Below are 13,021 nucleotides of genomic sequence, written 5' to 3' on the forward strand. Positions count from 1 at the left end.
GAAGGAGCAAGTGCCGGGCGGGTTGCTCACAAATCCAAAAGCTAGCCTTTCTGAAGAAAGGACTTGAGTGGGGAGTCACAGGGTGCCACGCCTTGGCATCTCTTCAGATTCCCCTTCTGACTGGCTGTCTCAATATAAACATTACCTTAGGACTTCCCGCTACACTGGGATCACGTCTGGTTTTCCTGAATACCAGTGACCCTCCCCAAAGATGGGCTGTGCTCTCAGCCCGAGTGGGCCACCTCCCAGGCTGCAGGGTTCCAGTGCACCCTGGAGCACAAGGGGCACTCTATCTGGGGAGCATGTCAAGGGAAAATCAAGTTTCTGCCAACCCCCATGAGACCCTGAGGACAGCACAGGTGCAGAGCAAAGACAGGGTCTCTGTTGATTTGCATCATCTTTTATTACACAAAATAAAATTCCATCTATGTTGCACATTCATACTTTCTATAAATCTGGCTTTACAAAATCCATAGGGTACAGTCTCATCTGTTCTTCAACTTTCCTGCCAGTGATATCACATCTCAACTGCAGTTAAGAGTCCTCTCAAAGGACAAAAGCAGCTGCAGCCACCCCAGGGCAGCAGCACATTGTGCACTCCCAGCCTGCCCGCTGGAGGTGCACTTCCCAGCATCATCTGGACCGCGGCTGCTGGGGACAGTCAGAGCGGCAGCATGTCATCGCCTTCACCAGCCCATCTCCAGCAGCACAACCAGTCCTCCCAGCTGGTCCTCTGGGGACCGGCCGTCACAGCGACGTGGTGGCACCGTCCCCAGGCAGCCGACCATCCTGGGCTTCTCTTTGGGCAGGCCTGGGCCAGGGCCTTAGGGGATCTCTGTGTCCATGGTATAAATCTGAATGAGATCAGACACAATATTATCAATGATTGGCTTGGTAAGGTCGTCACTAAACACCTAGAAAGGAGAAGGAAAACAGGCTCCAATTAGACTCCCTCTGTGTTAAGCAAGGCACCATCCACTATCACAGAAGGGCATTTCCCGGTCAGGGCAGGGGACATGGGGACTTGGCTATCCAGACGATGGTGGCTTGCCAGGCACAGTAGCGCATGCTCTCCTAGTGCCGCCATGGGCTGAGGCAGGATTACAGCTTGGGCAACTTAGCAAGACTCTGTTTAAAAGTTTAAAAATAAATAAAAGGGCTCAAGATGAAGTTCAGTGATAGTGCATCCCTGGGTTCAGTCCTCAATACCAAAACCAAACAAAAAAGGAAAAAAAAACAGACCATGGTGACTCTCCAGTCAACCAGTTAAGCTCCAGCCTACTGAGGCTGATCAAAGACTATACAAAGCAAAGAACATTCCAGATGGAAGAGGCCTTATAGATCATTCAACCTGGGCATGATAAAGGACTTGGCCGAGATCACCCACAGGGGTGGAGACAGAACTGGGCCCAGAGCATAGGCTCCTCCCTCCTATCTGGGTCTTTCTTAAATCAAGGGTCTCCAAGGATGTTGGCAAGAGGAAAGGGTAGAAGTCTTATTTCCAAAAACAGTAGACTAAGTAACTTGGACCCTACCCCCAGCCTAAGGAACAACTAAAACAGACATCCAGATTGAATGCACAGGAGTGCTCCCAAGACTGAGGATAATCCTTAAGGGGCCGAAACTAAGGGGGAGATACAGTATAGAACAAACTTACAAGCCCAAAGCCTGAACATCTCAAAGTTGAGTCTGGGTCCTGCCTGACTCCTAGAGGATGACCTTTAAGGCCCTTGAACATCCTGCCTGATGACCACGTCTGGTTCACCAGGGTTTTAGGGCCCAAGCCAGGTAATCTATGCTGATGCCTTGATGCAAGTGGGGGCCTTGGGCCACATGGAACTAGATGGACTTTGGGGTGCCTGGTGCCTGAACCACCCAGGTCAGCCACAAGGGTTCCTCCAAGACCAACTCCAGTAAAAATCCTAAACACAAGGGACCAAGTGAGCTTCCTGGGTGACAGTACTCAGTGCATACTCTCCCAGCAAATCAAGCCTGAGGGTGCTCTGAGGGATCCCTGACTGCAAGGGAAGTTAAAAAGCAAAGCAACCTGGTAGGATGCCACAGTCATCCTGCACTGGGGAACCAAGATACTAAGAAGGTCAAGGCCTTAGGCTGAATCAAGGCAAAAACTGGACCTGAGTCCACACTTTTCAAAACCCCCAAAGGTAGGCCCCTCCATATCCTAGGGCCTACAACCTCAGATGGGAGACAGTGACCTGGAAATGTTCCAGGCCCTGGCTTAGGAAGCACAGCTGCCACCCTGGGTTCTGTATTGAGAAATACAGGCTTGCTTGTTAGGCTCTGCTACCCATGCACTCCTGACAGATGACTATTAAAAAGTATCCAAGGCCAAAATGTGGAAGCTACTCAAGTATGCATCAGTAGATGAATGGATAAATACAATGTGGTCCATCCCTACAATGGAATATTATCCAACCTGACACATACTTCAACATGGATGATCTTTGAGGACCTGATGATACTCAGTGAAATGAGCCAGTCACAACAATACAAATATTGTACAATTCCATACATAGAAGATCCCTAGAGCAGTCAAATCTAAAGACAGTAGAATGATGTGTGCCAGGGGCTGGAGAGAAGGAACAAGGAGTTACTGTTTAACGGCGACAGGTTTTCCCTTTTGCATCAAAGAGTTCTGGAGGTGGTTAGTGGTGACAGTTTCACAGCTATGTTAATGTGATTAATATCACTGAACTGCATTTAAAAATGACAAAGGGCTGGGCATGGTGGAGCATGCCTGTAATCACAGAGAATCAGGAGGCTGAGGCAGGAGGATGGCAAGTTCCAGGATGGCCTCAGCAACTCAGACAGACCCTGTCTCAAAAAATAAAATAAAAAGGACCGGGAATATAGTTCAGTGGCAGCATGCCCCTGGGTTCAATCCCTAGTACACCACCCCCTCAAAAAAAAAAAAAGTGAAGATGGTACATTTTATCTTATGTGTTTGTCACCACAAATTAAGAAAACAGTCAAGGGTAGGTGACAAACCCTAGAGCATCTGATCACATCTCCAAGTCCAGTGGTGAGACACTATTGGCCTCTGGAACCAAGAAGACCTAGTGGCTTGACTCCACCTGTGGGAGACATCAACTTCCTAAGCATGGATGGCCTGGGTGTGGCTCTGGCTATGGAACTTTCAGCAACATTGTGTGATAGCCTGAGGCATTTCTGAGCCTACTGCCATCCCCACTCATCTTGTTGGCACATAGCCTTGGCACACACAGTACAGGCTGGCTTCCTATAGGGAAGGCTCTTGTGCTGAACCCATGGCCAACAAGTAACAGAAGCAATCATGGAAAAAAGTAGCAGCTAAGAGCACATGAGGAGGAAAAGTGTTTCAAATATCAGATGTGAGCTTCCATGCACCCATGCAGCCGGGGCCTCACCGGGAGCAGCTCATCCCAAGGCAACTCACACTTCACCAGCCCAAAGTGGTGTGGATTCTGGAAGCTCCTGGTGTATGCAGCTCTGAGCCATCCAGAAAAGGTGAAGTCAAGTGTGACAGACTTTTAAGAAGAGCTGGGTGAACATGTGTCTGCCATCCCAAAAATGGCAACTTCTTTCCAGGCTGAGCAATTACTGGGTGAGTGCAATGCCCAGAAAACAGCCTTGTGATAGGGCTACTTCCTGGCTGTGCTGGGCCACGGCAGCCAGTACTCCTCTTGGCAGGGCTGAGCATGAGATATGGAGGTGGTGCTGGTACATCAAGTGAAGTTTATAACTAGTGAAGACAGAGTAGAAAGAAAGCAAAATGGAGGAGGGCCAGCACAATGGGAAGCAAGGGAGGGCACTGCAGATCCAGCAGTCAAGGGACAGGATGACCATGCCCACCAGATGTCCTCAGAGAGCAGGGCCAGGAAGTGGTAGCCCCATCTGCTGCCATCTGATTCCAACGGAGCAAGGCCACTATATCCCTGTTACGTGAAACTCCCCGAGAAGACCACACGTGAAGCAGTACTTCTGTCCACACAGGTGCTCTTACCCCAACATGATCTTAAGGGTGTGTTTGGCCCAAGACTGCAACTAAGGCCATGTTCATTCAAATGATCTATCACCAAATGGCAAGAGTGCCAAAGGGAAGATGATTATAACAGAGTATTTTTAAGCTTCAATATTACCAAGTGGCTGGGCGCAGCAGCACATGCCTGTAATCCCAGCAGCTCGGGAGGCTGAGGCAGGAGGATCGTGGGTTCAAAGCCAGCCTCAGCAACAACGAGGCACTAAGCAACTCAGTGAGACTACAAAATAGGACTGGGGATGTGGCTCAGGGGTCGAGTGCCCCTGAGTTCAATCCCCAGTATCAAAAAAAAAAAAAAAAAAAAAAATTCCAAGTGGCCCATGTCTTTCATCAAGGACAATTAACAGAAAGAAAATGGGTGAATGCCCAGTTAGAAGGACTTCTGAAAAGGGGGCACAATTCAACACACTGAGTGGCTACCTCACCTGCCACCATGGCTTCTCAGCCTCAGACTCAGCAGGTACCTCGACTCCATAGACCTGCAGAGCCAGGTAGAGCACTGCCACAGCTAGGTGCTGAGCCCGAAACCGCAGACACAGTCCCCCGTGGTAGCTGTCACGCAGCAGGGCCCAGGCCGTGACGGAGATGGGGGTCCGTTGCCAGCTGTAACGATTCAGCCAGTTCTTGAGGGAAATCAGGTAGTGGAGCAAGTACTGTAAAGACACAGACATCAGCCAGTCTGCCTTTAGGGCTTCGGCCCCCCCATAACCCAACTCTTCATCGCTGTACTGTGGTCCCTTCACCCTCTCTCCATAAGCAGTCATAATCATTCCAAATCATTCCACCTCACTGCTTAAACTTTCCAATGACATCATGTCATTTAGGAAAAGCCCCAAAGCCTTCTGCTGGTCACAAAGCACTGTTTCCCTCTCTGACCTCATCTCCCAATCCACCCTCCCACCATGCTGGAATATACTGGGCATGCTCTAGAACCATCTCACCCCCACCCCTGTCTCCACATGCCTGGCCACTCTCTTTCTCCAGACATAGCTCTGGGGGAACTTATTCAGGCCATTCTTGAATGCCATCCCCACAGCAACACTCTAGATCCCAGGACCCTGCTCGATCCACCATGAGAAATCATCTGGGGCCCAGTGCTCCAGCAAGCAGTGCCTTTACTTGCAGACTAGAGGACTAGTCTGCACTTTATGTGCCCAGCCTCTCAGGAGGCTGCCGCTTTCAGGAGGATTAGAGACTAGAGACTGCATTTCTCCAGTTTGTGTCAAGACCATAAAGTAGTGTTGGCCTCAACTCCCATGTCTCCATGACCTCCCAGTTGGGAGGTCAGCCTAAACCCCATGCAATGCATAAAGATCATGGCAAGCACTTAGGCAGCTTGAGCACACATATGACCCAGACACATCCTGGAGGGGTGACCTATATTACTGAGATTCTCATCTGCCTAGAGGAAGAGGAAGGGGCCACAGGCCAGAACACTGTTCCCAAGTCTTGTCACCTTGACAACCCCACCCCACAGCTGCCAGCAGAGTTTTCACCCTCCCCTGGGATGCTGATCAGGTATTCTGATGACAAAAAACTACTGTGTAAAAATCCAAGACCATAGGTTTCCAGGGCAAGGGAGGGGAGTGAAAGGGTAGCATGAAATTTTAAAAGGGCACCAAAGGATCCTTGTATGGATGGAGTTGTTTTGGACTGTAATGGTCATGTGATAAAATAATACAGAACTAAATATTCATAAAACCAGTAGACTGTATCAGTATCAACATCCTGGCTGTGACACTGAAGGGGTCCCACTGGAGTGGCTAGGCAAAGATCACATGGGATTGTTCTAGATTATTCCATACAACTGCATGGGAATTTATAATTACATCAATAAAAATCCCATTTAAAAATGAAGAGAAGTCTTAGTATAGAGCCCTAAGCCCCACTCTCTGCAGGCTATCCTTCCAGCAGCCTGCGCAGAGAGCTGACGTACCACAATGGCACATCCAAGTGCTCCTAAGAGTGGGCCTTCCCCTGTGCTGCTGTTTGTAATGGTCTTCTGTTAGACTTCTGTTGCCCCTAGAAGTTAAAAGGGTACCACTAGGACTCAGCAACTTGGCTTTCCTCATGGATTTCTAAGCACAGCTGAGCTGGATGCTATAGTAACTCACAGGAAAAGGGACTTTGGCAGGTTATAAAACCAGCCCTTCTCAGAGGCTCAGTGAGCACTCCATCTAGATGGGTAGTGGTTTCCGTGAAACTTGGTTTCCGAGAGCCACACAAGTCCCAGCCTGTGGGCACAGATGAGCAAGCACAAAGGGGGCAGCTGAGATAAGACCTGCCCCAGAAGATTCCAGGATTGGGGTAAGGGAGGCTGGTTGAGCCACTGCTGCGTGTGGAATCAGAAGCTCTGGTTCCCTTCTGCTCTTTGCTTGCTATACCCTCAGACATTAGAAGAAACATGCTTTCAGGCAATGGAACAAAGTCCTCACAGTCTCTAGAAATAGTTGTCAGTTTCCCCAGCATGCACGTACCTTGTGTGGATGCTGGAAGGAGACCTGGAAGCGCAAAACTCTCAGCATGAGGAGCTCACACTGCACAATACTGTCTCGGAGCTCCCAGAAGCGGGAGTCCAGCTCCAAGGGCTCACTGCTTGGGTTAAAGTACCTGTGTGGAGGAATTGCAATGCTTACAGTGGCAAGAGACATGTTTCCCAAGCAATGGGGCAGCTTCCAGTGTTCCAAGCACTGAAGTCATATGATGTCCAAGCATAACCTACAGTTTCTTCCAGTATATTAACATGGGGTCACTTTATTTCTGTTTTTATAAAATGACTCTTTATCTACACATCTAGCGTACACAATGGCAACTGGAGGCATTGAGGAAAGAAGCTGGCTCCGAGTTTTAGTCCAATGGGCCATCCACCATCATTCAGCAAGATTATCAAGAGCTAAGACTGGGTTTGTGCAATGACTCCAAAGGAAGCAGAAGCTTTAGCATGCCTAGTCTTGGGTAGTATAGCGTTGGGGAGACTCTTCCTCACCTAAGGTACAGCACCCAAGGCTTGCTCTTAGAGCCCAAGGAATGCATATAAACAGCCTAGGAAACATGTATTCTGAAAGGCAACATATTTCACTTTTATATTTCTTGGATTATTTTTCCTTTCTTCCAGATCTTTCTGTCCTTATTTACACCCTGTATGTCCACAACGCTTCCACCTACGCAAGATCCCCAAGATGTACGTGAACAGAGTTCACACTCAAATGCTCAGAACTCTCTGCCAGTGACTCATCCTTCCTCACTGCTCACTCGTTTTCCATGATCCCTGCAGAACCCTGGGCCCCCTGTGCCCACATCTAATTAGGGCTCCACACAATTTCCCCTTCTACTGCTCCTCCCTGCTGGGGGCCATGCAATTATGGGTGGACTCCAGCCGCACTCTCTCACTCCGTGCCTGTTTTTATCTTAGTCTCTCCTTGTACAGCGTGAACCTGTCAGGCTTAGGGGGTAGGGAGTGCTTTTTCCGTTACCTGTTTATTAAAAAAAGAACAAAATAGTTTTCTTCCTAATTAATTACAGTTCCTGGAAAGGCCCATGACGCACAGCTAGTCAGTAACTTTCCATAAATTTCATGTCTGTCTCCTGGCCACCCAGCCCCCTGGGGCCTTGGTGCAGCCTAAATGGATAGGCCCCCGTGTCCTTCCCAGCAGCAATACAACTGCTTGGCCCAGCTGTGCAACCCACCTCCCCCTTGACCCCTGGGCACCTGGGACTCAGGTTCTTACACCACCTAAATATCCTAAATATGATGACTGCCCTGCTGGGTCCATAATCCCCCCGCTCCAGGCCACTCAGGCCTGCTGGGCCCCACAATCTAACCAAGAAGGTTCTCTTCCATGCTCTTCTGCCCTCAGCCATCTCCCTCTGTCCTGTCCAGGACAACAGATAACTCTTCTCTGACATTCTTCTCCAAGTTCCTTCTGCTCAACCTACCTCCACCCTGGTTAGCTTTTGAGGCTTCCCATAATGTGGCCAAGCTTCCCTCCCAGAGGCCCCTGGGCTCCTGACCCCAGGCTCCTTCCTGCCTTTGCAGCTAGTGCTTCGGACACTGGGTCAAGCCATTCAATTGCTTCCTTCTGAGCCTGAAAGCTGGTACCTGGGCAGCAGGCCCAAGAAAGCATTTTCTGCCCCTGCCAGGTGAACAGCAGGAAGCCCTCCCAAACACCTCAACCAGGACACCAGTACCTGTTGGACACGTTGATGATGTCCCGAGTACGCAGGTGTTGCTCCTCTACTTTGCCAGCCAAATAAATGGAAGACATGGCAACCAGATAAGGGTCATAGGCATCCAGGTTGATCTCGCAGAAGAACTTATGGTATATGGTACAAGCAGTGGCAATGGGAATGGACTGCATCCCTAGCTTGACACCTACAGAGAGAAAGCAGGCAGGAGAATCCTTCAGTCCAATGCTCATTCACACACTGCTCAAGTGAGGGAGCTGCTGGAATAGGCCCTAAGGGTGCACACCCTAAGCAGAGAAGACCAAGAACAATTAGCCTTGCCACTCCTTGCTGCTCAGTCTCTTGCTGGGTACCCAGAATTCTCAGACTCCAGAAGGTTAGCAAAGATGCTGGGGATGAGACTGCAATGCAGATGCCCTTCAGGAAGACTGGGGCTCTGAGACTGTGCACTTCTGACAAGGCCCCAGGTCCTACCCACACTATGGTCTGCAAACCAATAGTGTGGGTAGGACCAACCCAATAAGCAAAGGTTCTGACTATTGCTCAGTTACCAACTGGCATATGGGCTTCTGCACAGAAGCTTGGAAAGGACCAAGGACTGTTGTGTATCTGTTTTCACCCAAGCAGGCACTGAGCTGGAGGTTACTCACCCCACAACCCACCTAACAAAAATCCTGTTAGGAAGACAGGAGGTAAAAGCCCTGGGGGGGGGGGCATCAAAAAATGCTAGACATTCCAGTGTTATAGTTAAACATTACTCTCACCACTGGTTTCCTAGTCCACAGATATGGTCAGAAAAGCAAGCTGATCAGAGCAACCACAGGCAGAGAAGAGAAAAAGCAACATTTATGGCCATGGACATGCCCCAGAGAAGGAGTCCAACTCATTGAGAAGTGAGCAGAACTCAAAAATCACAGATGAAGGGGCTGGGATTGTGGCTTAGCGGTAGAGCACTCGCCTAGCACAGGCGGGACCCGGGTTCGATCCTCAGCACCACATAAAAATAAAGGCATTGTGTTGTGTCCATCTACACCTAAAAAATAAATATTAAAAAAAATCACAGATGGAGTGGAGTGGAGTGGAGGGGTCAGGGCTTAGCCTCTCCCCTCTCACCCTCTAAACAGTTCCAAAGGGAATTAATGTGCTGGGTCCCAAAACCAAAACCAATTTGCAATGACTAGATTAACAAGAGAAAGTTAACAGATGATGTGGAGAGCAACCAGTAAATAATCAGACTGCTCTCAGCATTCTCTATCTAAGAAGGCAGATACTGTCTAAGGATACTGTAACAAATAACCACTAATTTCAGTGGCTGAGAAAACATACACTTATGCTCTCCCTATCCTGGAGATCAGAGTTAAAAATGAGACTTAGGGGGCAAGTCAAGGTGTCATCAGGGTTGGTTCCTTCTAGAAGATACAGGAAAGAATCTGTTTCCTTGCCTTTTCTAGCTTTAGGGGCCTCCCACATTCCTTGGCTCCTGGCCCCTTCCTCCATATTTAAAGCTAGTGACACAGCATCTTCTAACACTGCTTTGGTTGCTATATGGCCTTCTCCTCTGTGACCCCCACTGCTTCTCTTTTGTATGGACAGATGTAGTGAAAATAGGCCCACCCCCAATAATCTAGGATAATCTCCCCATCTTAAGGTCCTTAACTGCATCTGCAAAGTCCCTTTTGCTATATGACATTCACATGTCCCAGAGATTAGGACAGGGACATCTTCAGGGAACCAGTATGTAGCTTCTACAAAGGGCAATGGTATATACGATGCTTATAAAGCAGCCCTTCGAAAACACCTAAAGAGTATGTTAAGGTCTAAAAATCAGATAATTCCTACATGGGATCTCATGCCAGAAAATGCGAGATAAGGTAGTGTTACTAGCCTGACCGTCTGAGCAGATGGAAGGTAGCCAGATGGAGGGGGGCAACACATCTTTCCTTAATAAACTCTACAACTCTTGTAAATTTACAAATCACTGGGATTAGCAGGTCTGAGGCCATTTCCTCAGACCCTCTGAACCACACTGACTTCAAAGCATACGTGCCCAAGCCTGTGCTCCAAGAAGTACACATAGTGTCAAGGAAATCATTGTTAGCCAGCTTAACAAGATACTACTGAAAGAGAAAAAGTGTTTCTATAGAAATCCCTGTGGCTTAGTTGCATCACTCTGGAAGCTGGCTGCCCAGCACTATGGTAGATTTAGCCAAGACTCAGAACTCTAGCTGCATCGTGGATGCCCAAAAGCATGCTGCAAAAGGCTCCTAGAGACCAAGTGCCAATCTTCTAGCATGCAGGGATAGGCGTGGCGGAAGGCGTGGCAGAAGGCGTGCCGGACACTACAGAGTAGTGGGCTCTCAGACTCGGGCCCCGCCTAGTCCAGTCCCTAACCACATCCGCTCTTTGGGCCTGCGCGCTCTTCTGTGCAAGGGGGATACCAGCGCCTCCCTCGCATCTCAATGCCTGGTACACATGGCAGACCGGAAAGGCAGAGGCCCTCAGTCCTGAGCAGACCTCCCAGCGTCCGCTAAGGCGGGTCACGCTGGCAAGGCCTGGCCTCTTCCCTTGGCCCAGCCGCGCTTTCTCTGCAAAGCAACGGCCTGCAGGCTGGGCGCTGTGATTGTACAGCTCCGCGAACCCCGGTTTCCATGCCCCGTCCATGCAGGAACTGCCCTTTCCCTGGCGGCGGTTACCTGCCTCCATGATGAACCTCGTTACTCGGAAGTGCACCCTTGCCTCCGGCGCCGGCCGCCCCTGGGCCCCAGGCGCCACTGCCCCTCCTTCGAAGCTCTCGGGGCGAACGGTTTCCATGAGGCCCCGCCCACGACCCCCCAGAGGAAGGAGAAGCGCCCCCGGCGCGCCGAGGCCGGCTCCGGGGGGGTCCTCGCGGCGGGCGCGGCCGCCCCGCCCCGTAGGCCCCGCCCCGGCACGCCTCCTCAGGTGAGCGCGGCTGCGCAAAGGAAGGCGATTCAGATAAGTGCGCAAGCGCAGGCGCAGGCGCAGAGGTCGACACCTCCTGGAGGCCTCCTTGCGCGCCTGCTCACCTCCGGACACCGTACAACCAGTCGGGGGGAGGCGCACGCCCCGCCCCCTGGAGACACACCCCCTCCACACTCCACTTGCCGGATTTAGGCGTCCAAGTCACGCCCCTGGGAAAGTCATGCTTTGCCTGTGGGAGACACAAGTTCTGTCCCAGGGAGCGGCAACCGACCGTGCTACTCAGCGAGGACTCAGCGAGGTCATGGAATGAGGGTTGGGGCAGGAGGGCACCTCCACACACCCTAGCGGCCAGTCCCCGCATTCCGACTAAGGCATCGCCCTGGCTAGTGGCCCAGCATGGCTTAGGACAGGGAGAGCTGTAGCATCTGCCAAACACGGCTAAGGGCGTTTATGAGCGTGCCTTTTGAGGCATCAGTGTCTGAATAGGCAGCTGCCACTAATGGGAGATGTTAGTGTTTGTAAAACCCAAATCCAGATTTGCAAGAGTGTTCAAACATGCAGATGAGACCTGATGGAAAGACTGTCGCAAAATGTGAGGAGGACCTTTTCTAAAGGAAGCATTTGTCTGGATCTAACAGGCACCACGCATCTGTTAGGAATGTAGTTTTTGCTCACTTTTCAAGCCTGGCACACAGTAGCTTAATAAATATTGAAAGGATGTTGACTATCAAACTCACATATTTACCATTCTATATTTCAATCGTGTCTTCCACAAGCAAGAAACTGTGCATCAGGTGTTAGGGACAGAGAGCACCAAAGGAACGCCCAAGCTAGAGACAGTCACTTGGGTCATTCTGACACATTCAGAAAATTACAGTAATTGGAGACCACTGAGAATGCAGAGAAGAAAAAGCTGCTGATCCCTAGGCCCTTCTGCCTAGGTGATTCTATCTCATGATGCTGTAGAAATCTCCACCTCCTACCTATCCAACTTGTCCAACCTCAATCTCCTTCCTTGGCACCACTATATCTTTTCTCGATATCACTGGCTAAGTGTCCTGGGGCAGCTGTAACAAATGACCAGGTGGCTAAAAACAGCAAAATTCTGGTGGCTAGAAGTCTGAAATCGAGGTCAGCAGGGATGTGCTTGCTCCAGAAGCTTTAAGAGAGGATTCCTCCTTGTTCTTCCAGCTTCTTGTAGCCTGAGTTGTTCCTGGACTTGTGGCAGCATCACTCTAATCTCCACCTCCATCTTCACCTGGCCTTCTCCCCTCTGTGTGATTCTGTCTTCTCATCTGTGTCTTATATGGACAACTGTCATGGGATCTAGCCAGGATGACCCCCTCTCAAGATCCCTGTCTTCATTGGTCAATAATGCCAGATTCATTCCAGTCTTTTTATTTTTTTATTTGAGACAGGGTCTCACTAAGTTGCCCAGGGTGTCCTTGAACTTCCAGTTTGCCTCAGCCTTCCAAATAGCTGGAATTACAGGTGTGTGCCACCATTCCTGGCTCCCTGAATGATTCCTATTCTCATTTTTTTCACATTCCTGAAACTGTAGCTCAGGCACATTTAAAATTAAAGATCAAAAATCCACTGGGGGAAAAAAAGATTCCTATCTTCACTACATCCGTAATGACTCTTTGCCAAATAAAGTCACATTCACATGTCCATTAGGACATGGACATATTTGGGGGGACTGCCATTCAGCCCATGACACCAGTTGCCAGAGTAAGCTTCCTAAAATTTGAGGCTGGAAGGGCCCTGGCCCTTCCTAGCACAGTCCAGGGATCCTTCACTTCAGGGGAAAGTCTGACATGCCAGTCCTTGCACAGTCACCCTGTTGACTGGCCAGCC

General features: G+C 49.9%; 1 protein-coding gene across 2 annotated transcripts; it reads right to left on the minus strand.

Moving 5' to 3' along the window:
- Positions 1-384: 384 nt before the first annotated feature.
- Positions 385-11,130, minus strand: Ccnq (cyclin Q). 2 transcript variants are annotated; one of them, XM_027921739.2, is made up of 5 exons: positions 10,918-11,130; positions 8,228-8,411; positions 6,517-6,649; positions 4,465-4,692; positions 385-914 (listed from the first exon to the last, which is right to left on the minus strand). In XM_027921739.2, the coding sequence occupies exons 1-5, from the start codon at positions 11,033-11,035 to the stop codon at positions 825-827; spliced, it is 753 nt and encodes a 250-aa protein (XP_027777540.1). In that variant the 5' UTR covers positions 11,036-11,130; the 3' UTR covers positions 385-824. The 2 variants fall into 2 exon arrangements, with proteins under 2 accessions (XP_027777540.1, XP_027777541.1); XM_027921740.2 differs by having other exon boundaries at positions 385-854; positions 10,918-11,129.
- Between the last annotated feature and the right edge of the window lie 1,891 nt (positions 11,131-13,021).

This window comes from Marmota flaviventris, chromosome X, assembly GCF_047511675.1.
Source record: "Marmota flaviventris isolate mMarFla1 chromosome X, mMarFla1.hap1, whole genome shotgun sequence".
In the NCBI taxonomy this organism is placed as follows: domain Eukaryota; kingdom Metazoa; phylum Chordata; class Mammalia; order Rodentia; family Sciuridae; genus Marmota; species Marmota flaviventris.